At 40.4% G+C, this 26941-nt stretch overlaps 1 protein-coding gene and 1 long non-coding RNA gene across 6 annotated transcripts in view; one reads left to right on the top strand and one right to left on the bottom strand.

Annotated features, from left to right (window-relative positions):
* MTMR10 (myotubularin related protein 10) overlaps window positions 1–23447 on the bottom strand; it is a 69454-nt gene extending 46007 nt beyond the window's left edge. Inside the window, exons 1-2 of one of the 2 annotated variants that reach the window (XM_048868237.2) lie at window positions 22937–23447; window positions 21480–21540 (exon numbers count right to left, since the gene is read on the bottom strand). In XM_048868237.2, coding sequence (XP_048724194.1) covers window positions 21480–21540; window positions 22937–22990 — 115 coding nt within the window. In that variant the 5' untranslated portion in view covers window positions 22991–23447. Of the gene's footprint in view, window positions 1–21479; window positions 21541–22661; window positions 22681–22936 lie in introns of those variants that run through there. The other variant, XM_048868238.2, reaches the window with a different exon arrangement.
* Window positions 17145–26941, top strand: part of LOC142073378 (uncharacterized) — a 114827-nt gene continuing 105030 nt past the window's right edge. For 2 of the 4 annotated variants that reach the window (XR_012670226.1, XR_012670223.1), the window contains exon 1: window positions 22779–22948. This is a non-coding gene — a long non-coding RNA (uncharacterized LOC142073378). Of the gene's footprint in view, window positions 17201–17387; window positions 17457–22778; window positions 22949–26941 lie in introns of those variants that run through there. The other 2 variants (XR_012670224.1, XR_012670225.1) reach the window with 2 other exon arrangements.

Here is a 26941-nt window from a genome sequence, read left to right as displayed (position 1 = left end):
TAATCCGCTGGCGGGCCGCAAGACAGTTTGTTTACATTTGCATGGCCACCCGCAGGTTTACTGTTCCGCAGCCACTGGGAGCTGCAGGCAGCCGTGAAAATGTAAACAAACTGTCTGGTGGCCTGCCGCAGATTACCCTGATGGGCCGCAGACTGCCCACCAGTGGTCTGGGTATACTTGGTCCTGCCAAAATGCAGGAGGCTAGATTAGATGACCTCTCAAGCCCTACATTTCTATTAAAATGCCAAAATAACTTCTATGGAAGCAAGGAAAGGACTTGAAAAATTCATATTGCAAAATAAATCAAAGACTAATTGGCGTTACTATTTAGCAATTAAAGTATATACGCATCTGTATGCTGGTAGTTCAATAGCATATTTAGAGAGGCATGTTTAACAAGATTTTTAACTAGCATAACAGTTTATATTTGTTCCAAACATAATGGGCAAAATATACATGGATCTGAACACAAACAATTAACTTGAATAATTTCTTAACTAAAAAAAGTGAAGTTAAATTGAAGTCTTCAGGCATCTTCAATCATTTAACTGGCTTTTGCTAGTTGTCCTTGTTGGAGAGTAGAATACTAAAATAGTGTGGGTTTATTAGCATGCGCTAAGCATTTAAATGTAAATTTTCTCTCATCCACTTCTAAATGAATCTTCTGTTCAGCATGCTCAGTAGAGACTTTGAAGTTCAAAAGGAAAAAAATTCTGATGAGATTCTACTTATAAGCTCATGAAATACTTTTTAAAGCTCTTTTTAGAGAATTTTTGTGAGCTCTTACAATGTATTAGCAGTACCACAAAAGCTCAAGAAATAATGGTATGCCTGTTAGATGATACCATCTGTTCTTAAGATTTTATATAGTATCATTTCCCAATGAATTTGTTTATACGTATTCTATGTTCAGCATATTACAGTGATCAGTTTGAAAATACTAATACTCTATTATATGCGTATTACATTTAAGAGTTGATTTTAAAATGTGAAAATGAGACCAGTACCCATATTTTCCAATAGGATAGCCTGATACTGTGGCTACTAGTAATTGGAAAATGAGTTGATTATGTGTTAGTATAGGATGTCATTTAAAAAGATAAAACAGACTCTCTCATTTTCATATGGTAGTCTGTATATCAGTTTTAATAATTTTATATAAAAGTATAGTGCCTGAAGAGTGCTCAGTTTTTAAACAGAAGAGATGAAATTGTTTACAGGTAAATTTTAGAAATATGCTGAGTGAGAACGAACAAAACAAACAAACAAAGTACTGGTGTGGATGGTCTGACCCAACCTTAACTTCCAAAACCAAATTAAACATCTCATTACATTTGACTGATTATATTGGAGGTGTTGCACAGTACATCAATCTGCTTACTTATATTACACAATGAAGATTCCCAAAGTATGATTCTGCATAAACTGAATAATCATCAGAAACTATTGGAGGAGATGGTTATGTTTTTCAGCAGGTTATTTTAAATTATAAAATAATTTAATCTTTTGTAACTTAAGTCATGGATACAAAACAGACATGTTTGATAACAGCAGCAATGGACATATTGAATTATAGTAGTGCAAGTTTTGTCAACTTTTACATCAAACACAAAACTAGATGTTCTCAAGAACTAAGCATATTTTAAAGGACTTCTCTGTAAGGCTGTTTAGTTGCCAGGAGGGGGGAACAAAAGAAGTGGTATAGTAGTTTGTTTAGTAGGCAGTTAAAACTCATATGACATTTTGTTCTCTTTCTAGGCTCTCTAGTGACTTATGGTATGAACAGCATTTGCCACTGGTCAGAAGTCAGTGGGAGGGAAAAATTAACTGGCAGCATAGTGCCCACGTTTTTTGCAGAATATACAAGGAAAAACTAACAGATTTAATTTTAAAGTAGACTCAAGCAAAACCATTTTTATGTCTGGTTTCTATACAGCCATAACTAAACTACATGAAACCGTTCCTAGCTAGAAAAATAATTCAGACAGATGTTCATAAAATACTTAACATATCTGTACAAGTCAGAAACTTAAGATAAAAACAGATCTCAGTATTCTTGACTGTAAATTAAGAACATCAATATGAAATGGTCCACAAATGTAAGTTTGCATCCAGAATCTAAATTCCAGATAATTCATAGAAGTGGACAGAACTCATAAATCAGTCCTTTATAATTCCCAAAACAAATAAATAAGTCAATGCACAGAAACATACCACAAAGTTTACACTGGATCTTAAGATACGATGTGTATGCAGATCTATAATAGCAGCTAGTGTTTATAAACTGTTGCTCTGCTTATGTTTGGAACTAATAAGTGTTTGGTTCATTTTTAAACTTTTTTGTGGTATGAAAGATCAGTTTGCAGAAGTAATACACCAAAAAAATCTGGAAATTAATCAAAAAGAAGTCTCCAATTTATGGAACTAAAGATTGGTAATATTTGCATAAGCTCAAAATATAGTGCAAAAAGAAAAACTTCAGAGAACTTATTCACACACATTTTTTCCAAATAAAATTCCAGTAATTTCTGCAATGGTGAACAGAGCACCACACACATGATGGCACTGACTTCAAAAATGAAGTTAAAACAGTTTCAGGTGCTACATCAATGCCTAACGCCTCCTGCTAGCTTTGGTAGTTTTACAATCTCAAGTTATTTTCCCTTTTTTTTTTAAAAAAAAGGGGGGTGAGTGGAAGGACTAAGATTCTAATCCTGCAGTGTGATCTAATATCTAACTAAAAAGTTAATGAGATGCCAGTTGGCCACAGGGCTTTGTGCTAGTCAATTGCATTGTGAAACATAAACCTATTTAATAGACTATGTCTGTGAAACAGTGAAATTGACTATACACAAAGCAAATCTAAAGCCATTTTTCTTTCAGTTATAGTAATGTTAGCTGTTACTTAAACATGACAAATATATTCAGACAGTGTTACTTTTAAGATCAAATAGCCCCTATTCTGAAGTGCTGAAATCTAACAGACAAAAATACAATACAAAATATGAAAGAAGTGGTTGCGATGTGGTAGAAGAGAACTAAGGAGATCATACTATTTTATTAAACAAGAGTCATGGGTTTTACAGGAGAAATTGAAGGAGAGGGAGGACATTTAACACAGAGAAAGGAGTTTTAGTTTTGGGGTGGCTATTTTTAAGGCTGTATCATGGCAAAATTCAGCCTCTACCACAGTACCCACAACCAAAGTTCAACATCGAACTACCTCTTTTACTTGTTTGAATTCAGGCTGCTAACACAGTCAGAATAAAATTAGGGGGGAAAATTGTAACTGGCCCTTTTAAGAGGAATGGGATCTAGTGCACCTGTGACTCCTCGCTGACTCCTGAGTTTTAAGAGAGGAGACCCTGTCCATACAAATGGGAGAGCCCAACAGACTGAGTAAGAACTATGAATTGCATGTGGTGCATTTCTAATGACACTACTGTGTGTAATAATCCAGGTAGTTACTGGACAAATGTCTGTCAATTTAAGAATGAAAGTGTTAGATCTGACAGTCTGGTCTGAAGTCAAGGGAAATAGCGAAGATAAGAATACTGGAAAAATATACAAGGAATGTTGGGAATTAGATGGACAAAATGCAGCCTGACTCAATATACTTCCTCATGCTCATAGGGTTTAAATGCACGTAAGAGTTAAGTGAAAGAGGACTAGAAAAGAGAAAGTTGTCCCATATGACAGATAAAAGTTTAGGAGTTTATATATGATAAATAGTCATTACCGCTGAATATATACTGACGGATCTAAAGATGAAAAAACAGGAAGATGGGAGCAGCCTTTTGCATCCCTGAGACTGGAGTTGAGAAATCAAAAGAATACTTCATTTTGTAGCCACTATGACAGCTGAATTGGTAGGAATAATGTTAGCATTAAACTGATAAGTTTCAGAGTAACAGCCGTGTTAGTCTGTATTCGCAAAAAGAAAAGGAGTACTTGTGGCACCTTAGACTAACCAATTTATTTGAGCATGAGCTTTCGTGAGCTACAGCTCACTTCATCAGATGCATACCGTGGAAACTGCAGCAGACTTTATATATACACAGAGAATATGAAACAATACCTCCTCCCACCCCACTGTCCTGCTGGTAATAGCTTATCTAAAGTGATCATCAGGTGGGCCATTTCCAGCACAAATCCAGGTTTTCTCACCCTCCACCCCCCCACACAAATTCACTCTCCTGCTGGTGCTAGCCCATCCAAAGTGACAACTCTTTACATAATCAAGTCGGGCTATTTCCTGCACAAATCCAGGTTTTCTCACATCCCCCCCACCCCCATACACACACAAACTCACTCTCCTGCTGGTAATAGCTCATCCAAACTGACCACTCTCCAAGTTTAAATCCAAGTTAAACCAGAACATCGGGGGGGGGGGGGGAGGGTGGTAGGAAAAAACAAGAGGAAACAGGCTACCTTGCATAATGACTTAGCCACTCCCAGTCTCTATTTAAGCCTAAATTAATAGTATCCAATTTGCAAATGAATTCCAATTCAGCAGTTTCTCGCTGGAGTCTGGATTTGAAGTTTTTTTGTTTTAAGATAGCGACCTTCATGTCTGTGATTGCGTGACCAGAGAGATTAAAGTGTTCTCCGACTGGTTTATGAATGTTATAATTCTTGACATCTGATTTGTGTCCATTTATTCTTTTACGTAGAGACTGTCCAGTTTGACCAATGTACATGGCAGAGGGGCATTGCTGGCACATGATGGCATATATCACATTGGTGGATGTGCAGGTGAACGAGCCTCTGATAGTGTGGCTGATGTTATTAGGCCCTGTGATGGTGTCCCCTGAATAGATATGTGGGCACAATTGGCAACGGGCTTTGTTGCAAGGATAAGTTCCTGGGTTAGTGGTTCTGTTGTGTGGTATGTGGTTGTTGGTGAGTATTTGCTTCAGGTTGCGGGGCTGTCTGTAGGCAAGGACTGGCCTGTCTCCCAAGACTTGTGAGAGTGTTGGGTCATCCTTTAGGATAGGTTGTAGATCCTTAATAATGCGTTGGAGGGGTTTTAGTTGGGGGCTGAAGGTGACCGCTAGTGGCGTTCTGTTATTTTCTTTGTTAGGCCTGTCCTGTAGTAGGTAACTTCTGGGAACTCTTCTGGCTCTATCAATCTGTTTCTTTACTTCTGCAGGTGGGTATTGTAGTTGTAAGAAAGCTTGACAGAGATCTTGTAGGTGTTTGTCTCTGTCTGAGGGGTTGGAGCAAATGCGGTTGTATTGCAGAGCTTGGCTGTAGACGATGGATCGTGTGGTGTGGTCAGGGTGAAAGCTGGAGGCATGCAGGTAGGAATAGCGGTCAGTAGGTTTCCAGTATAGGGTGGTGTTTATGTGGCCATTGTTTATTAGCACTGTAGTGTCCAGGAAGTGGATCTCTTGTGTGGACTGGACCAGGCTGAGGTTGGTGGTGGGATGGAAATTGTTGAAATCATGGTGGAATTCCTCAAGGGCTTCTTTTCCATGGGTCCAGATGATGAAGATGTCATCAATATAGCGCAAGTAGAGTAGGGGCTTTAGGGGACGAGAGCTGAGGAAGCGTTGTTCTAAATCAGCCATAAAAATGTTGGCATACTGTATTAAACTGATAAGGCTCACTGCAGATCTGTTACATTTTCAGATTCATTATCAGGTATTCTGGGAATTAAAAAGGGTACCTCACAAAGCAGGAGTGATCTAATAAATGAAATATTGTGTTTGACTGAGTTAATATGCTCAGGCATGACCACAGTACCAGGCTGGATTGCAGCACATGCTGGGACACATGGCAATGAAATAGTTGATAAGGAACTGAAAAATGCTTTTAAAAAAATGGAGAAATTGATATAAAAAAATCCTGAGTAAGCAGGAGTTTAAAAGTTTAGTTTAAAAAGTCAAGAATATTGGACCAAGGAGAAAAGATGAATAAGATTCTATGAAGTATGACCCAAAATAGAGGATAATGCACGACTCCAAAGTTATCAAAGGATTAGTGAAGGACTCTCATTTAGACTGTTAACTGGTCATTGTGGTTTAAAGAATAATTTATATTTATTGAATAGACACAAGGACATGTAACACGTGAAAGATTGAACAAACAGCTGATCACTTGATATGGGAAAGCAATGAGTGTTCCCAGAAAAGAAAGGCTCCTTATGAAGAATTCAGACGCTTTAGGGTGACAGAATATACTATGAGGGATTTAGTGAGAGTATCAGGAAAGTGAGGTGATACTAAAGTTCTATTACCTTTTTTAAGGATATAGAGCAGGGTAGGAGTGCAGTGGCATGAATGTAAGAGGAATATAGTAGGTGGTGGTTATAGATTGAGTCTGCTTTGCCATAAAGCATAAGATGAAGAACACTCAGTCAATCAGTCACAGATCGTTGGAAGATGACTGCTGCCAGAGATCGGGAGACTGGAGGTCTTCGGGGAAAGCTGCAGAGCACAGAAAGCTCTCCACAGGTCCTCCCTGGAAAGGGGGAAGAATTATCAGGAAGCTAGTTGAAAGGCTAGCCTGCGGACCTTCCTGAGGCTCAGAGCCCTGGCTAGAGAAGGCTAGAGGCTCAGAGCTGCAGAGGCTCTCTGAACTGAAGCTGTAGGGCCAGAGAAGGCGAGGCATGGTGAGAGACAACAGAGCTGCACCAGAGTTGAGAATGGTAAAACTCATGGGAGTCACACCAGAGACCTTGCACAAGATGAGAGGTGCCATGGCTGTACTTCATGTGTGATAAACTGCTGGGTCTTGAAGACTGAATGTACAGTTTAGACCAGTGATACTCAGATTGAGGCTCGAGAGCCGCAAGTGGCTCTTTAATATATCTCCTTATGCTCTTTGCAGCTGTCATAAATATAAAGGGAAGGGTAAACCCCTTTGAAATCCCTCCTGGCCAGGGGAAAGCTCCTCTCACCTGTAAAGGGTTAAGAAGCTAAAGGTAACCTCGCTGGCACCTGACCAAAATGAACAATGAGGAGACAAGATACTTTCAAATGCTGGGAGGAGGGGGAGAAACAAAGGGTCTGTGTGTCTGTCTATATGCTGGTTTCTGCCGGGGATAGACCAGGAATGGAGTCTTAGAACTTTTAATAAGTAATCTAGCTAGGTATGTGTTAGATTATGATTTCTTTAAATGGCTGAGAAAAGAACTGTGCTGAATAGAATAACTATTTCTGTCTGTGTATCTTTTTTGTAACTTAAGGTTTTGCCTAGAGGGGTTCTCTATGTTTTGAATCTAATTATCCTGTAAGGTATCTACCATCCTGATTTTACAGGGGGGATTTCTTCATTTCTATTTACTTCTATTTCTATTAAAAGTCTTCTTGTAAGAAAACTGAATGCTTTTTCATTGTTCTCAGATCCAAGGGTTTGGGTCTGTGGTCACCTATGCAAATTGGTGAGGCTTTTTATCCAACATTTCCCAGGAAAGGGGGGGTGCAAGTGTTGGGAGGATTGTTCATTGTTCTTAAGATCCAAGGGTCTGGGTCTGTAGTCACCTAGGCAAATTGGTGAGGCTTTTTACCAAACCTTGTCCAGAAAGTGGGGTGCAAGGTTTTGGGAAGTATTTTGGGGGGAAAGACGTGTCCAAACAGCTCTTCCCCAGTAACCAGTATTTGTTTGGTGGTGGTAGCAGCCAATCCGAGGACAAAGGGTGGAATATTTTGTATCTTGGGGAAGTTTTGACCTAAGCTGGTAAAGAGAAGCTTAGGAGGTTTTTCATGCAGGTCCCCACATCTGTACCCTAGCGTTCAGAGTGGGGGAGGAACCTTGACAGCAGCATACATTAAAACACTGATTTAATTATTAACCAGTCTAAGCTATTTACAAATCAGGACATTGACTGTTATTAACCAATTGTAGTTGATAAAATAGTAATACTTTTTCAGTCATTTTGCTGTGACAGAGGGGAGAGAGACAGAGAGAATATATATGAATGTGTGAATATGTGAATTCATTGTTTCATTTATGATAATACTATATATTCATATTTAAACATTCTGATAGGGGAAATATTTAGGTTTGTGTGTGTAATATTTCCCATCAGACTGTTTAAATATGAATATATAGTATTATCATAAATGAGACAATGAATTCACACAACTGTGGCTCTTTTGGGTACTGCTGATCAGTAATTTGGTTCCTGAACCACTGAGGTCTGACTGGTCTGACTATCACTGGTTTAGACTATGCTGGTGAACTCTGGGTTATGGCTGTGGGACTTCTGTTACTGTTTATGTGCATGGGGGTTTCTTTTGTAACAAGTTAGCTCAGCAAGGGCTATATTCACACGTTTGGAAAGCCTTTGTTGGACTACTTCTGAGAATCACTGAAGGGGAAACTGATGCAGGTGCACCTGTCATGCTGTGACTTGATGCTGAAGACTGCCCCAGGAGGGGCCAACTTGTCACAGCCTGATACTACTGAGAATCTGGGTATAAGAAGCTGCCCCTTTTCATACATTTTCAAGTAATAATCCATTATTTTGAATTTATGGGTGTCCTTCACCTTTATAATAAAAATTGTTTGAAGAGAATTTAAATATACTAACTCAAAGCAAAAAGCCATCCACACATACTTTTAAATATTCATGTTGCATGTCTTCTTTTTGATGTTGTCATTAAATCTCCACAGCTGTCAAATGAGTACTACATTTAAAGAAGTCACCTATCACACACTGCACAAGCCATACTATGTAAATCTGCTCTCTTTCAAGTGACAAAAGGGCAGCCCCTAGTTGAAGATGTACTGTACATTTCAACCAGTGCAATCATAATGTACAAAAGAGGGAGTATGGAAAGACTGTATGAACAAAAGGGTGGGGTATAAAAGGCACTAGCTGAAAGGTTTGAGTGTGCATGTGTATATCTACTTTTCCACAGAGTGCTTTCCAATTGAGAACTGAGAAAAGCTATCAAATAGTTGAGTGATAACATATCTAGGTACAAAGTTAAGCTTACACTAAAACTTCTCTACTTTGCTAAGAAGAGTTATCTGTAGTCTTAGGAGCTGCTTCTGCTGTCACCAGCTTTACACTACCTGAACAATGAAGTGAGTGCAGAAGCAGGCCCTCAGTCTTACAAAATTTTTATTTGCTCTTCATTTACAATAAGAAAACCACATAAGGCCATATCTGAAGGATCTACAGCATACAAGGTTCTCTCTAGACAAAGAATAAAACTATATTATGTGTAACAATGCTCTGGCATGCTCAGCTGACATGGTTATATAGCCAGCATAGTTTAAGCTCATCCACAAAATAGCACATTTCCCAAAATTGTGGGAAACATGATTCAGAACCATTACCTTGCACTACTCTCTGTATGTGTGCAGTGTACTCACAAGTGCATTCAAGAAAATATGGACAAATAACTCTGTGTGTCTTTCACATGTTACTAAACTTTAGGATATCCTCCCATATAAGTGATATAGGAAGTAGGACTGGTTAGCTCACTTAGGGCTGGTCTACACTTACTGGGGGATCGACGAGCGGCGATTGATGCATCGGCAGTCAATTTAGTGGGTCTAGTGAAGACCTGCTAAAATCGACCACAGATTTCTCGATCTGGTGGAGTACAGGAGTCGATGGGAGAGTGGAGTAGGGGGAGCAGGATGGATAAAAATCAATGATTTAATAAATAAATAAATAGGATTTTTTATTTAATCAGTTTTTTTTTATAAAATGCTTTTTGAGGAAAAAGCCTATCTAAAGACAGTTTTAATTAAGATACATTATAGCTCCAAGATATCTCATCATGGAATAGGGATTATAAATTCTAAATCTATAGCAGGGGTAGCCAACCTGAGCCTGAGAAGGAGCTAGAATTTACAAATGTACATTGCCAAAGAGACACAGTAATACATCAGCAGCCCCATCAGCTTCCCCCTGCCACCTCCCAAAGCCTCCCACCTACCGGTAGCCCCACCGATCAGCACCTCTCCCTCCCTCCCCGCACCTCTCAATCAATGGTTTCGTGGCGTACAGGAGGCTCTGGGAGGGAAAGTGAAGGAGCGAGGGCACGGCAGGCTCAGAAGAGGGGGTGGGAAGGGGTGGAGTGGAGACAGGACCTGTGGCAGAGCTAGGGGATTGAGCAGTGAGCACCCTGCGGCACATTGGAAAGTTGACACCTGTAGCTCCAGCCCCAGAGTCGGTGCCTATACGAGGAGCCGCATATTAACTTCTGAAGAGTTGCATGGGGCTCTGAAGCCACAGGTTGGCCACCCCTGTTCTATAGTATGAGACAATATATTCATGTAAAGTTTAAGAAAAGTTTTCTAAATGAGTTTCAATAGTTCATGGATTATGGACCCAATCTTATAGGGATCTAGGGGCTTCTGTATAGATTATTTAGGTTAATCTTTCTATCTACCCAATGAGACTCAGTGCTCAGTCTGGAAGATACCATCAGAGATGCTTAGTTTTGTAGTTCTCGGACTGTGGATTTGTGTCTCCAAAGATAATATGCTTGTTAACAGCAAAAATGTTTTTAAATAAATAAATATATAGAGGTAAGAAATAACAGACCTCAACCCTATTGTCCCTCTGCAAATTTGTGTACACAGAGTCAATCCCTTACCTCTCTCTAAAAGTGCAAAGTTTCAAAAAGTTCAATGAATACAAGATTGCTGGGGCAGAGTAGATCTGGAGAAGGAGAAGAAATCTGGAGACAGATGTGAGAAGGGAGGGACAGGGAGCAGAAAGAAAAGTGAAACTGTTTGAGCGGCATATTCCAGAAGTCTTGAGGTCTTTCTGAGTGTAGCCTTCATTGATTTGAGATCTACCATACCATTCTCTCACTAGAAGGGAAAACTTATAATGGCAGCAGGCTGTAAGAGAGACCCAGTTTGGGAATATTTTAATGAAGTTCCCTTACCTGTGGGTAAGACAGGCATGCATGCAAAATGCAAACAATGCAACAAAGAAATGCAAGGCCTGGTTTCCCGAATGAAACAACATCATGAGAAGTGTTCCTTCTCAGGAGGAAGCTGCGTTGAAGATGATGAAAGGAACATGTCTGAACATGTAGGATCTTCAGGTTGGTAAACATTTTTATTTCATGCTTCTTTCTTAAGGACTGCCTGTTTTCCTTCTGGTCTACTCTTGAATTCTCATGTTTCAGCAAAAAATATAGTTGTTAGTCTATGGTACTATCATTTTAGATACAGTAGTGATAAAAAAATAAATACTTGAAAGAGACAGATCTTCCTTTTACAATTTCACCTTTAAAGTAGTGCTGAGTGTCAGTGAATGCAATGAGTATTACTAAATGAGCAGTAGAGTAATAGTAATAAATAACTGCACTGATTTATTTTGTTTAGAAGAATCCATCCTCAACATACAGGATTCTGAAGACTATCCACCTTCAAGATCACAATCATTTTCCTATAGTTTCAGAGTTATCTGCCAATGATAGTGTTTCAGTCATATCATGTATGTCACATAGCCACAGTATATCACCTGTAGCAAAAAGAAAAAAATAATCTCCATCTAGAAACAACCATAGATAAGTTTGTGATGAGAACCAGCAGATTACAAAAAGGTAATTGATGAAAAAATTGCACCATTTCTTTATGCAACAATCTTTCCTTTCCGAATGATTGAGAACCCACACTTCATTAACATGGCTCAGTCATTAAGACCAGGATACAGTCCACCCAACAGAGCAGATGTTGCAGGCAAATTGCTAGATAAAGTGGATGAAAGAGAAATTGAGCCGTATGCAAAAGGTATAGAGGGTAAAATTGTTAACCTGAGTCTTGATGGGTGGAGCAATGTGCACAATGATCCTGTTGTATGTGCTTATGTGACAACAGAAGAAGGGAATGTCTTCCTTACAGAAACAATTGATACATCAGGAAATGCACACACAGCCTAATACTTACAAGAAGTAGCAGTAAAAGCTATAACAAACTGTGGAAAAAAAAATTCAAATGTCTTGTACGCAGCTAGTATGCAGACAATGCTGCAAATGTATCCAAGATGAGAAGAAATTATTTAGGAGAGAGTCCCAAGCTAATAATATACGGTTGCAGTGCTCATTTGATGCACCTCCTGGCCAAAGAGTGTTCCAGAAATAAAGGCTAATGTTGTTGAAATTGTTGAAATTGAAAAATGCTTCTGTAAAAACCACTTTGCAGCAGCTGCTCTGAAAAAAGTGGGAGGAACCAAGCTAACTCTCCCACAAGACATGCGACGGAACTCAGTAGTGGACTATTTTGAGCACTATATCAAGAACTGGTCTAATCTGATGACAGTTCATGAACAAAATCTCGAAAAAATAGATGGCACTGTCACAGCCAAAGGTCTCAACATTGGTCTTAAGAGAAATGTTGAACACATGCTGAGTACACTGACGCCTATTTCTGTAGCCTTAAACAAAATGCAGAGAAATAGCTATTTTATTGTGGACGCTGTTGAAATTTGGAAGGAACTGAGTGAGATCTTAAAAAGAGAAATATGCAATGACAGTGTTAAATTACAAGCATTAAAAAAAAAACGACAAGCACTATCTCCATCTCATTTTCTTGCAGATATTCTCAATACTCGGTACCAGGGTCAAACCTTAACTGCTGAAGAAGAGGAGCTGGCTATAACATGGACATGCAGCAATCATCCCTCCATAATAACAATTAGAATAAACTTCAGAGCTAACAGTGAACCATTCAAGAAATATATGTTTGCTGATGATGTTTTAAAGAAAGTCAGACCAGTGAACTGGTGGAAATCACTTAAGTACTTGGATTCAGAGACTGTTGAAGTGATAATCTCTCTTTTAACAGCAGTAGCGTCTTCTGCCGGTGTAGAAAGAATATTTTCTTCCTTTGGACTACTCCATTCCAAATTGAGAAATCGTTTGGGACCAGAAAAAGCAGGAAAGCTTGTTTTTCTTTTCCAAATTATGAACAAACAGGAAAATGAAGGTGAAGATGATTCAGCTGGCTGCAGAAGCCAATATTTTAAGTTTCTCATGCTGACCAGGCTGACAGTCTATTTAATTTTTTTAAAAAAAACATTTAACTATTTTAGTTAAACAATTTTAACAAAAACAAACCTGATTTTAAAAAACTTGACTGTTTAACTAAATTCAAAAATTCATATGCTTGTTTTGTTAAAATATTCTATGTTTGCTGTTGAAGAAAAAAATCCAGAATACATAACGTTGTTGTTTTAGTTAAATAAAACAATTTAAATGTCTGTCTGGTAATGTTCTCCTCCTAATATAGCATGGCAAGAAAATCCTCCAAATGTTTATGATTAACCTGTTGAATTGGAGATAGTTCACCTCCAAATGACTTCATGAATATCTATTTCAATTACCTTTGGTAAATGAAATAACCAAACAATCATTCATTTTCTGATATAGCTGTAAACCTAATCTGAAAAATTTGCAAAATAAATCACTTTAAAAATGTATAGTGTGTACCTTCTAAAAATGAAACCTACATCTATATCTTGAGTTGTGAAGAATATGTATTAAGGTTATAACAACCAACAAGAATGCACTTTTATGTAGAAACCCATGATTAAATCAAGTCTTCCTGAATCAAATCCACCCTGATAAATATATCAGAGGGATAAATACCGGAGAGGGAGTGGAATTATTTAAGCTCAGTACCAATGTGGACACAAGAACAAATGGATATAAACTGGTCATTGGGAAGTTTAGACTTGAAATTAGACAAAAGTTTCTAACCATCAGAGGAGTGAAGATTTGGAATAGCCTTCCAAGGGAAGTAGTGGGGGTAAAAGACCTATCTGGCTTTAAGATTAAACTCGATAAGTTTATGGAGGAGATGGTATGATGGGATAATATGATTTTGGCAATTAATTGATCTTTAAATATTTATGGTAAATAGGCCCGATGGCCTGTGATGGGATGTTAAATGGGGTGGGATCTGAGTTACTACAGAGAATTCTTTCCTGGGTATCTGGCTGGTGAATCTTGCCCATATGTTCAGGGTTCAGCTGATCGCCATATTTGGGGTCGGGAAGGAATTTTCCTCCAGGGCAGATTGGAAGAGGCCCTGGAGGTTTTTTGCCTTCCTCTGTAGCATGGGGCACGGGTCACTTGCTGGAGGATTCTCTGCTCCTTGAAGTCTTTAAACCACTATTTGAGGACTTTAACAGCTCAGACGTAGGTGAGAGGTTTCTCGCAGGAGTGGGTGGGTGAGAGATTCTGTGGCCTGCGTTGTGCAGGAGATCAGACTAGATGATCATAATGGTCCCTTCTGACCTTAATATCTGTGAATCTGAGGGGGAGTTGATGAGAGAGTGTCTCCCGTCAAAATCGCCTAGTGTGGACCCTGTGGTAAGTAGATCTAAGCCCTGGTCTACACTATGAGGTTAGGTCGAATTTAGCTGCGTTAGGTTGATTTTATAAGCGATGCGTCTACACACCAACCCCGTTCCGTCAACCTAAAGGGCTCTTAAAATCGACTGCTGTACTCCTACCTGGCAAGGGGAGTAGTGCTAAAATCAACCTTGCTGGGTTGAATTTGGGGTAGTGCAGATGCAATTCGACGATATTGGCCTCCAGGAGTTCTCTAAGAGTGCTCCAATCTGACCACTCTGGACACCACTTTCAACTCCGATGCACTAGCCAGGTTCACAGGAAAAGCCTTGGGGAAATGTTGAATTTCATTTCCTGTTTGGTTAGCGTAGCGAGCTCAGCAGCACAGGTGCCCATGCAGTCCCAGAACCACAAATGAGCTCCAGCATGGACTGAACGGGAGACACTGGATCTGATCGCTGTGTGGGGAGAAGAATCTGTGCAGGCTGAACTCTGATCAAAAAGAAGAAATGCTAATATGCCAAAATCTCACAGGGCATGGTGGAGAGAGGCTACAACAGGGACACACAGCAGTGCCGCGTAAAAGTTAAGGAGCTCAGGCAAGCCTACCAAAAGACAAAGGAGGCAAACGGTCACTCCAGGTCAGAGCCCCAGACATGCTGCTTCTATGATCAGCTGCATGGCATTCTGGGGGGGACCCTACCACTACCCCACCACTGTCCATGGACACCTGCAAGGGGGGAGTCTCACGCAACAGGGAGGAGGATTTTGTGGATGAGGAAGAGGAGGACGACGACGAGAAGAAGAATGCGCAGCAGGCAAGCGAAGAATCCATTCTCCCTGGCAGCCAGGACCTTTTCATCCTGGAGCCAATACCCTCCCAAGGCAGATTCCCAGACTCTGAAGCCAGAGAAGGCACCTCTGATGAGTGCACATTTGTAACTACACTACAGGGTTTAAAAGCAATTGTGTTTAATGTTTGATTTGCCCTGAAGAATCGGGGTGCATTCGCGGCCAGTACAGCTACTGGAAAAGTCTGTTAAGGTGTCTGGGGGTGGAGTGGGAATCCTCCAGTGACATGTCCATGAAGCTCTCCTGGAGGTACTCTGACCAGCCTGACCAGTGGAGCTACTGAAAGTGGTGCCAAGCTAATGTGAATTAACTTCCTGCTGCCCTATACAGTCCCTTACTTGTCCTGCCTTATGCTCACTCCCATTGAAGTTACTATGCTTCTGAGACTTTTCTAAGCTCTGCAAAGCAGATGTGGGTGGGGACAGGAAAACACAAGTCAGAAAATGGTTGCTTGTGGATGGGAATCTTAGAGTAATCCTTGGAGGACTGTATGTTTGCTCACAACCCCTACACCTGCACTGTCCTGGGTGGTGGAGATCTTTAGCCCTGAGCGGCCTGCCTTCCCCCATACAGCAATTTAATTTCAAAATGTCAGCTAGTTCTGGGAGCTGTGGACTTCTTCAATTTCATCAGTTTTCACTTAGATGGTGGAATCCCACCCTAGCTCTGAAGTCAGAAGGCTTTGGTTCACATGACTCCCCAGTGTTCCAGCACTGCCATGATCCTTGATTCAGCATCCAGTAGAGGAATAGAGATCAGAAGCTGTATAGACACAAATAGCAACTGCTGGGCAGAACACTTGTAATCTGCTCTCCTTTTCACAGCAAGAGAGCTTGGTTGAATCAGAAAGGTATTCAGGGTTCCACGCCAAGGAGTAGGATTGGGCTTCAGAAATGTTCCTTAATTTATTGAAACTACAAAGACAAGTCATTCCCTTGAAATGGGAGATTTAAGACTTCCACTGGACAGAGGCATGAAAAAAGCCACACATGTTTTGTGAACTCTCAGATTCCTGTTTCTCCCATTGACGTGCTGTGCGTCTTTGTGCAAGTCACTACTTCTTATCCAGACTTCAATTTTCTCATCTGAAAAGTTGGGAAAACTAATCTTACCCCCTTTTTATAAAGCATTATGAGATGTGCAGATAACAGAGCTATGTAAGCGGTAAGTACATATGTTCACCATTTGGATAGACCATAGTGTTGGGTTTAAGATGTCACTTTACCACTTGTAAAAACAAAAAAGGACCTTGGTTTTCATTAAGTACTCCTCCAGGAAGCACAAATTGGATACTATAATTTCAAAAGTTATTAGGAATGATACGGTCTACAAAAGCTGGATTTTAAATCTTCATCTATACAGTATTTTTAATTTTATTGCTAGGAAGTGGAGTCACAAATGGAAGGTGAACAAATAGCACAGTGATATATATCAGTTTTCCTACATCCTGGCTAAACACTATACCGCGATTTAGACTTTAAACAAAATTCAGAACAGAGTACGTGCGAGCAGAACAAAAGGTCCTGGGTATGAACAACATGAAACAAAACTGTTTTTAAAAACTCCACTGAGGTCTATTGTCAAGTTGCATGTTCTGTTGCACAGCGTGGTTAGCAATTCATCTAAATACAAGACAGCTGGAATATAATTAAGGACACATTCTGTATACTATACAATTTTGAAAATGCTTAGGACAATGTCACAAATGCTATAGAACTTTTTAGTGGAACAGCGACTAGTGTAATCAATTCCCTGAAGACTGTTTGTAAGCAGAAAACTTACACACAAGATTTACTCTAATATACAATTTGTAGAATCTTTAATCATAACTACAACTCCACAGAAGTAAACCAGCTAGTATTCTATTAACTAGGTATGTCACACTGGGGTGGGGTGGGGGTGTATGCCAGACTACTTTGCTTATTAGAAATATGTTTAAAATGTAACCTGTTCAGATCATTAAACTACTATAATAAAACAGAGGAGAAACTATTGCTGAGGCCAGTGTTCCAAACAACTGTGGCAAGCATTCTTGATCAGGAAACAGGACTGGAAGAACATAGAAGAAGGTAAAAGAAAACAGATTTTAATTCTGAATATAATTACATATAAAGAAACTTTCAAACTTAATTTGAGAATGAAAATACTCTGAGGCCATAAAATGATTAGTTTTTCACGGTCTACTATTACAGTCCCAGTACTGACAGCAATTCTGATTTTAAATGCAAGACTTGTGATATTTGCTCTTCTTTTCTTAGCTCCCCACCTCCCTGGAGTCATGCGATTACACTAGATTCTGAGTTTTCATTTAAAAAAACAAAAAAGGTAAGCCTCCTGGTGGCAGAGAAAAAGATTGAAAACATGAACCCTAAAGACTCAATTTATTCTTAATAACATCCCGGGATTTTTGAATGCTTGGGGTTGGCAATACTGTAGTCCAGTCTCAGCACTCCACCTACAGCCTCCACCCCCTTTCAAACACAAAACAAAACTAAGACGACAGCATGATGAGTATTTCACCAAACTTCTAGCTTTGGATTCTAGTTTCTACGAACTCAATTGCTTTCTCAAAAGTACTATATTTTAGGAATTAACAGTTTGAGACACCAGCTATTTGCAGTTGTCAGAATTACTAAAATTAATAATTACCCTAATTTACAGAGTTTCATCTCAAAGGATTATAAAACTATTTAGTAACTATATATCAGCCCCTAAAGTTTAGCTCCACTGGGGTAATATATGGTGGCTTTTTTAACAGCATAGGCAACATTATACAACAATTATTGTCAGGGAATCAAGAATACCATATTCAGTTAATTGCAAGGGGAAGACACGTAAAGCAGAATGTAATTAAATAAATTGGAATTTGGACAGAAACTTGGCTTTATGTCTCATTGAGAAGTCAACACCTATGGCACCACAGTGTGTATGTTTATAGACTTTTCTATGGCATGAACTATCTTCAGACATGCACTTAAGCACATGCTTAGCCTTAACGGAGGTAGTCCCATAGAAGTCATTTAATTTATCCTGTGAAATTCTGAATTACTATCCACCCCACTTTATGGACTGGAACCAGACATACAAAATGAAGCAGTTTGCCCAAGGTTACACAGGAAAATTGTGGAAGAATGGAACTCAGATCTCCCAAGTTCCAGCTTAGTGTCTTAACCACAACACTGCACTTCTGCCCTCATCATGCTGGAGCACTAATTTGAATTAACTCACCTCTCAGACCAATTACAGAACAGCTCTAACTGGTATAAGTGATTTCCTGAACAAATGCTCCTAATGCAGAAGAATGGAGACCTCAGGAACGAATGGCGGTAATGGGAATGAGCGGGCAAAATACTCAACAATTCAGAGTATGCAAAGACCTATCCCCTCTTGGGGAAAAAGAACAACCTGAATTTGTCCTTAAAAAACAAACCAACCCTACATTTTGCTGCTGTAATGTAGCATGTAAAATATTGAACAGCATAAAGACTGTTTAACTGTTTTCTACAGATAAACAACAGTCTTCGCTGTTTGCAAAGTACCTAAGTTTTATAAGCCACAGAACAATATCCCATCCTTTTTTTTTTTAATAAGATGATGCAGTCAATCAATAATTACTCATTCAGGTGAAAATAAAATACTGAACTCTAACCAAAAAGATTCCCCCCCCCACACACTTTCTGCGCACTAAACTTTATCTCAATACGTAACAGGATTGCTGTATTTAATACTGCTTGATGATTAACAACAGTCAAATGCCAGGTAGTAAGTAGTTGAAATAATTAACGTAAACACAGTTACTTATTAATTCTCTTGTTCACTTTGAGGGTTGTAATGTCTAAGTCAACTTAAACAGCTGATTACATAGAACCACAGAAATGAAGGGCTGGAAGAAACCTTGAGAAGTCATCTAATCCAACCCCCTGTGCTATGGCAGGACCAAGTAAATCTAGAACATCCCTGACAGGTGTTTCTCCAACTTGTTTTTAAAAGCTTCCAATGATGAGGACTCCACGACCTACCTTGGAAGCCTATTCCAGAGTTTAACTAGTCTTATAGTTAGAAAGTTTTTTGTAATAATCTAACCTAAATCTCCCTCACTGCAGCTTAAGCCCATCATTTCTTGTCCTACCTTCCCTGGACACAGAGAACAATTGACCACCATCCTCTTTATAACAGCCCTTAACATATTGGAAGACTTATCAGGTCGCCCCTCAATCTTCTTTTCTCAAGACTACATATGGCAACTTTTTGTAACTTTTTCTCATAGGTCAGGTTTTCTAAACCTTTTATAATTTTTGTTGCTCTCCTCTGTATTCCTTCCAATTTATCCACATCCTTCCTAAAATGTGGTGCCCAGAATTGGACACAGTCCTCCAGCTGAGGCCTGATCAGTCCCGAGTTGGGTGGGACAATTACTGCCTGTGTCTTACATACAACACTCCTGTTAATACACCCCAGCTGTCTTTGCAGCTGCATCATGCTGATGACTCATCTTCAGTCATCCTTTTCAGAAGTACTATCACCTAGACAATTATCCCTCATTTTGTAGTTGTGCATTTGATTTTTCCTTCTTAAGTGAAGTACTTTGCACTTCTCTGTTTTGAATTTCATCTTGTTAAATTCAGACCAATTCTCCAATTTGTCAAAGTTATTTTAAATTTTAAAACTGGCTGCCAAAATGCTTGCAAACCCTCCCAGCCCATCTGAAGATTTTATAAGAATACTCTCTACTCCATTATCCAACTCACTAATGGAAATATTGACTAATACTGATCCCAGCACTGACCCCTGCGGGACCCCACTAGATATGCCCTCCCAGCAAACCATGCCTAACTACTCCGAGTATGGTCTTTCAACCAGTTGTGCACCCACCTTATAATAATTTCATCTAGGCCACATTTCCCTAGTTTACTTATGAGACTGTCATGCAGAACTGTATCAAAAGCCTTATTAAAATCAAGATATATCATGACTACTGCTTCCGCACTATCCACTAGGTTGGTAATCCTATCAAAGAAAGAAATTAAATTGGTGTGGCATGATTTTTTCTTTACAAATCCATGTTAACTATTCCTTATAATCCCATTATCCTCCAAGTCCTTACAAACTGACTGTTTAATAATTTGCTCCAGTATCCAGTATTGAAGTCAGGCTGATAGGTCTATAATTCTCTGGGTCCTTCTCCCTCCCCTTTTTAAAGATAGGTACTATGTTTGCCCTTCTGCCATCTTTAGGGAACTCTACTGTCCTCCAGGAGTTCAAAGATAATTACTAATGGCTCCAAGATTGCTTCAGCTAGTTCCTTAAGTACTCTAGGATGAATTTCATCAGGCCCTGCTGACTTGAATACATCTAATTTATCTAATTATTCTTTAACCATGATAACAATGTCCCACTAAAATAAGTGATACTTTAGGTCATCTATTTTTCTTATCTGTATTTAAATATATATGCTTAGATCTGTTCTAGCAAAAATACTTCCACAAAATCCAAGCAACGTTTTCAATCGACCACCATACTTATTGCTCTAATTAGTAAGGAACAGTTTGTGATTCAAATAACATCTCTAGTATATGGAATTTTTAATGTCAGAGCAAAATTTTATACTTTCATGTTTCTCTGAGATAATATAGCTAAATCAGAGGTTTTATTTTCTTAATAAAGAGGTGGTACAAACAGTGGGACATCTTGGATTCTGATATGAACTACTGATTATAAAGAATGATAAAAAGCTACTCCTTCCTTCCATCACACTCTCTTGAAACAGTATTATGCATTAGTATTTCCAACTATTTTACAGATTCAAAAAGCTTAGAACCAGATACTGGATATTCAGTAAGAGAAAAAGAATGAAGGCTTTAACACAGAGCTCCAACCCAGGTCACACAGGCAGGGCTAACCAGAGGCACAAAGGTCTGCCCATGTGGATCCAACTGCAAAATCAGAGCCTAAATCTGGTGATCCAAAGAGAAAAACCCCTAAACACTGTGTCACAAAGGCTATCAAATTACAGTGCTTACCTGTTGCAGATAAGCAATAACAAGGCATGAAATTTACAAAACTGTAACAAAATGAACACCTACCTATGTTTAGTTTCAAGAGTTATCGAAACAAAATTAGAAAATCTCGCACAGACAAGAGTCAGTAGATTTTCTTTGAGTTACAAGCTGCACTCCCTTAATTACTACTTTAAGGGTAAATTAAAAGTTATTAATTACCGGTCAAACAGTAGAGAAAAATAGAGTTACGTGCACGCTATTAATCCTACAAATACTACCAGAGTGAATAGAAGGCACTTAAAAAAACAGCCCGATGTAGACCTCTGACAAATCCTTGATTAATATTTACCTGGCAAAAGTACTGGTTCCAGTTTTTTAATCTTGGGCTCTGGGGTTATTTTGTCTTCAACCTGAAACACAATAGCAACACCACAAAAAAGTAAAATACTTATAAAATTAAAGATGTACATAGATTTTCTGATCTTCTTGGAACCACTTTTTTAGTTTAAAAGTTTTTGAGTCCTAAGGTTCAGGTCCCAATTCTGCAGAGATTTACACACATGTTTATGCTACACACTCCATAGACTTTAATGGAACTACTCATCGTGTGTAAACTTAAGCACATGACTAAATCTAGTCTTTGGGGTTCCAGTAAGAGCCTGTCTGGAGAGGCCCTAAATTGCTGGTCCTGCAAAAAGATCTATGCATGTGCCTGCACAGACTCCCAGTGATTTAAATGAGGTTCTACGCAAGTGTAAGCATCTATCTATAAGATCAAAGCCTAAATTTGATTATTTTTTAAAGGCATCTTATAAACAATTTTATGTTTAAATTCTAGACCTTAAAAAAAAAATACCCAACCCTTATCATTAGTTTAAGCAGGTACAGAAAACCTCAGTTGACACAATGTAACTGTTTACATTTGCCATAGAGATAAGGATGCCCTTCCCAGAAAAAAACAAAACAAAACAAAACCAAAACATTTTTCATTGTCATTTCTACTTTACTGAAAAAATGTGAAAAAATATCCAGTTTTCTATATTTGGCCATGCGTATTAATATGACAGCGCATCCAACTTTTTAACTAGCAAGCCACACCCCATAAATCTAGATTTAAAAGTCACTCCTTGTTTAATGCACTCCAGAAACTCACACTGAAGTTTAGAACCTTTTCATACTAGTTTTACTGAAACATAGCATTTTCTTGTTTTATTGTCAGTTTTTGATTTCAAGTTAGTGACAATAAGTTTAATGAGTACTGCAGCAGCTTAAATATTTGCATATAAGGAACAAGCACTTATGTTCCAACATTTGACTAGTGCCAAAACAAGGTTCTAGCACGTAATCACTGTAGAAAGGAAAGGAAAGTCGTTCACATACAGCTAAAGTTAGTACAAACCATCCAAACTTTTCTTAGGTTGACAAACTTTAATTAGATCATGATTGTGTTTTCGTTAAAAAGTTGTTGCTTGCCTGTAGTCGCAACATAAATGAATCTACATAGAGTTTGTGCCTGATTGGGACGACAGACCTAGACAAAAACCGGCCAATTCCAGGGTTGCTGCTACCTTCGCTCGCGGGGCGCTACCCAAGGAAAGTTTTCCCCGCACAGCCGAAGAGGGGTCCGGCTCAGGCGCAGGTGCTTTTTAAACACCCCTGAGAGCCATTACCGGGCTGATCAGTGTTGCTGAAGAGGAGGGAAGCCCTGTGCGAAGCTCGGGGGAAGGCACCCCGAGGAGACCCGTCCTCTGCCCGCAGCTCTAGCGCCCTACGCCGTGGGGGGAAATGGACAGAAAGGCCAGTTACCTGCGGCAGAAGGTAGGACTTGAAGGTGGGTTTGGCTGGCTTGAGCGAAAACATTGCGCCTGCCCCCGGCAGCCCCCGCAGGAGGCTGCTCCCCGCGTGAGGCAAACAGCGGGGTGAGCCCCCAGTCCTGCCCGAGCCAGGCGGGGTCCGAGCCCTCGAGCCCCCCCCGGCCCAGAGCTGCAGGTTCCCGGCGCTCTGGAGTTACGAGGCGGCAGAAGGCAGCACCACTGCGCCCCCGTTCCCAAGGGAGGAGTCAGCCGGCTGGGCAGGTCCGGCCTGCGGCGGCCCCGGCCCCTCATGGAGCCCGCGTCAACCCCGCTGCTCCCGCCCCTGCGGGCCGGCGTGGGGGCGGGGGCGTGTGAGGGTAGCCTCCCAGCCCTAGCAGCTCCCTGCCCCCGGCAGCAGGAGGCGGCGGCTGCTGCGGCCTTGCTGGGCCCCGGAGGCTGGGGCCTGGGCGGCCATGTTGGAGGCGAGGCTGAGTCTGTACGGCAGCGCGGAGGGGCCAAGCGGCCGCCCCCAGAGGCGTTCCCCTCCCCCAGCCGCTTTCCCAAGCCCCTTCCCCTGCTACGTGTGTGTCCCCAGCCCCGCTCCGCAGGACAGGCGGGGCCGTTCCGGGGCCATCTGCCAAGCAGCAGCCCCGAGCGGGATCTCGGTGATCTCCCCGCTTTCCCCGGGGCTTGGCTCTGCACAGCCTCAGCCTTGCCAGCCCCAGGGAGGGGGGAGCAGCCTCCCTCCCTCGGCTGGCCCCTACGGCTGTGGCTGCTGCTGTGGCTTTCAACTTACAAGCCTGATTTTGCCCCACCTCCCTGGACAAGGTCCTTTCTGCTTCAGCAACCACATAGAGTGGGGGTTTTGTTCATGCACGCACGTTTTGAGGTTAACTAGACAAGCTGCTTTTGAGATATCCGGCCCATGAGTCCCCAGAGCTGGCTTCTGGCCTGAGACGACAGGGTTCTGGAGGGTTTCAGGCCTGCTTTCAAAATCTCAGGCCATTGGGTGTGGCTATGGACCTCATGGCAGCAGCACCGCAGCTGTGATAGTGGCATCCAATAGGCTACAGCAAAGGCAGCTTTTGGCACCTGGAATCCCACTGTTGTCAAAAGTTACTTTGTCAGGAATAGCTTACGTTCAAGATTTCAAACAAACAATAAAATATATATGTAACACCATATGTAATATTTGTTTGACTGGGTAAAACCTGTGTGTGGTACGTGCGTTCGTTCCAGAAGAAAACCTCAGGCTTTTCCATTCCCTGTCATAGGCAGCTATGGGTGTACTTACATCACTTTTGGAAAAACTTTAATGCCCCTCCCCTCCCCCGTCCCCCATCCCCTTCTCATGCAATCTTACTTACCAGGATCAAAGAGAAATCTGAAACAAGAATGTAATAGCTAGCTAGTCTATCCCTTAGTGGGAGAAGAATCAGACTCTATGGCCATATTCTAATTCTGTTCCCATTAGGCATGTTGAATTAAATCCATAGATTCCGTAGCCCTGATTCAAGAAATATACTTAGGCAGGAAGGGTGCTTAAAAAAGTGAAGCCAAGTACATGGGTTTTAGGCATGTACTTAATTTTAAAAAGATATGCATACACTTAAGTGCTTTTTTGAATCGGAACCACTGAATGGTAGTGACAGGTTTCAGAGGAACAGCCGTGTTAGTCTGTATTCGCAAAAAGAAAAGGAGTTCTTGTGGCACCTTAGAGACTAACCAATTTATTTGAGCATGAGCTTTCGTGAGCTACAGCGTAGTGTTATCCCTCAATGAACCCTGACAGCTTATACTTTCCACAAGAGGTTTGATGATGGAAAATTAAGCAAACACTTATGCACATTTTAAAAAAAAACCAAAAAACACCACTTTACTCCTGTGAGAAATTTCATTGAAATTGGCCTGTGAAGTGTGATAGGATTTAGTTGTCATGGGTAATTTTTTAGTTAGTTGTAATCCAAAGGGGATTGAGATCACTAAATCCGCAAGCAGCATTCTGTCTTTAGCTAAAATCATAGGCCAAAAGGAAAAAAAAATGGGCTGCCTGTGATTTTCTGAGGTAGATTTTATGCAATAGTTGAGCTGTATTTCTAATATACAGGACCTTCCTCCACAATGCTGTGGAGTATTTAAATAGTTTTGCAGTAGTACTGTATAACATATAGAATTTGGGCACAGAGGGAGATGAATATAGAACTCATGTATTAACATGTGAGAGCACAAAATATATTTTGCTCAAACAGCTCTGTACTGCAATGTACTGCACATGCTGGCCCTGATCCAGCAAGCATGTGCTTAAACATTAAAATTATGGGCCTGTTCACAGGCTTTAAGCTAAGCATGTGCTTTGTAGGCTCAGGGTTAGAGTGCTGAGAAACTTATAGGCTCAAGTACATTAAGGACTTGTCTATACAGGGAAATTTACTGATATAATTCTATTGGTATAACTTCCCATATGGACACGCTTTTTCCAGTTTAGCTTATGCTACTGCCAAAGCAACACACTAAAGCAGAAAGACATTCTTATTCCAGAGTCAGTGTGTCTACATGGGGATTTATACTGGTATAGTATAAATACACTTGTATAATTATGCCAGTAACTTTCCATGTAGACAAACCGTAAAAATGATTGTGGACTGGGTTGGAATGGCAATTGGGTGTTACGCAGTAAAATGTAACTGGTTGTCATTTGGCTGTAGTCCCCACAGTCACAAAGGGGAAACACAAAGCCCACATTGTGGGGGGAGGAGGGGAGTGAGATCCTGCCTTCTTTACTGTACAGTTAACCCGTTGCTCTTTGTTTTCATGGAGGAATTTACCTTCCTTAGTGCTTAAAGCTAAGGACTAGGAGTTCCTGCTCCTGACTGGACTTGGCCCTTATCCAAAGTCCATTGAAGTCAACTGAATTGATCTTAATGGGGTTAGAATCAGGATCTTTGACCCCAGCCTCAACCTGGCTTTACTTTTTGTGCTTGCAGTTATCTGTGGGAACAATTTACGTTACTGAGCCGTCTTTGTACTTTGTGTACCCACAAATCCAAAAGGTCAAGTGACGTGGAAAAGCGAGGTTAACTTTTTATTTTTAAATTGTCTCGTAATCTCTGTATACCTATACAATAAGAATATATTATTGCCTTTTTTTTTGACCCAACTGCCTAGTCAAAGTTTTGGGCCCTGAAAATGTTTCAGTTGGAAGCAGAAATTGATGACAGCGTCTGTTATTTTCTTTGATGCAGTCTTGTTTATTTACAAGGAATACAGGACAAAGAAAAACGAACAGAGGGCTAGCTTATTTGCTTACAGTCTCAAGACTCTTGGGTAGCACCAGACTCAGAACCTTCCTCAAAGCTTCGCCACGGTCACACTGTGCTTGGCTCTCTTCCTTCCTCTGAGTCTCATTTTTGTCTGCTCTGCCTTCCCCTTTTCCCCCAAAGACCCCCAACCCAGACAGTACAATACTCAGCAAAACCCTGCTGCCCTCTCAATGCAAAACTCCTGGGTAGGTTCACAACCCCTTTTGTCTTAGCTGGTGGGTTTTTGATTAACTTGTCCTGATAGTCATGTTAAATGATGCTAAAGAGGCTTAATGATCCATGCACTCACCACTACCTCTCAGCATAAACATATATGTGCCTTCAGAACTTGGGTGCTGAATGTAGTAATAAAATCTTACAAAGAAGAAACCTAAAATTACAGCTCTGGAAAATATTTTTATTTAATGGACAATTGTATATTTCTGTACATTGTAAAAAGCTACAAACTGCAGATCGTGGTTTTGTGTCTGTTTCTGGTTTGGAGTTTGATTTAATTTGTTCTCATACAGCTCCTATTATGCATGAGTCTTTTGGGAAAATGCATCTTTTCCTGCTTTTTAGCAAGCACTGGCAGACTCCCCTTTTGGTGAAGTCTGTCTCCTCCTTTTTTGCTTTGAACCTTTTGCTGAGATTCATATCTGGGGATGGTGCAAATTGTAAGATATGCAAAGAATAACTTCCAAGGCAGCACAACTTCA

Source organism: Caretta caretta, chromosome 10 (assembly GCF_965140235.1).
Source record: "Caretta caretta isolate rCarCar2 chromosome 10, rCarCar1.hap1, whole genome shotgun sequence".
Taxonomy (NCBI): domain Eukaryota; kingdom Metazoa; phylum Chordata; order Testudines; family Cheloniidae; genus Caretta; species Caretta caretta.
Note: the sequence above shows the minus strand (reverse complement) of the source record. Positions and strands in the feature narration are given on the sequence as shown.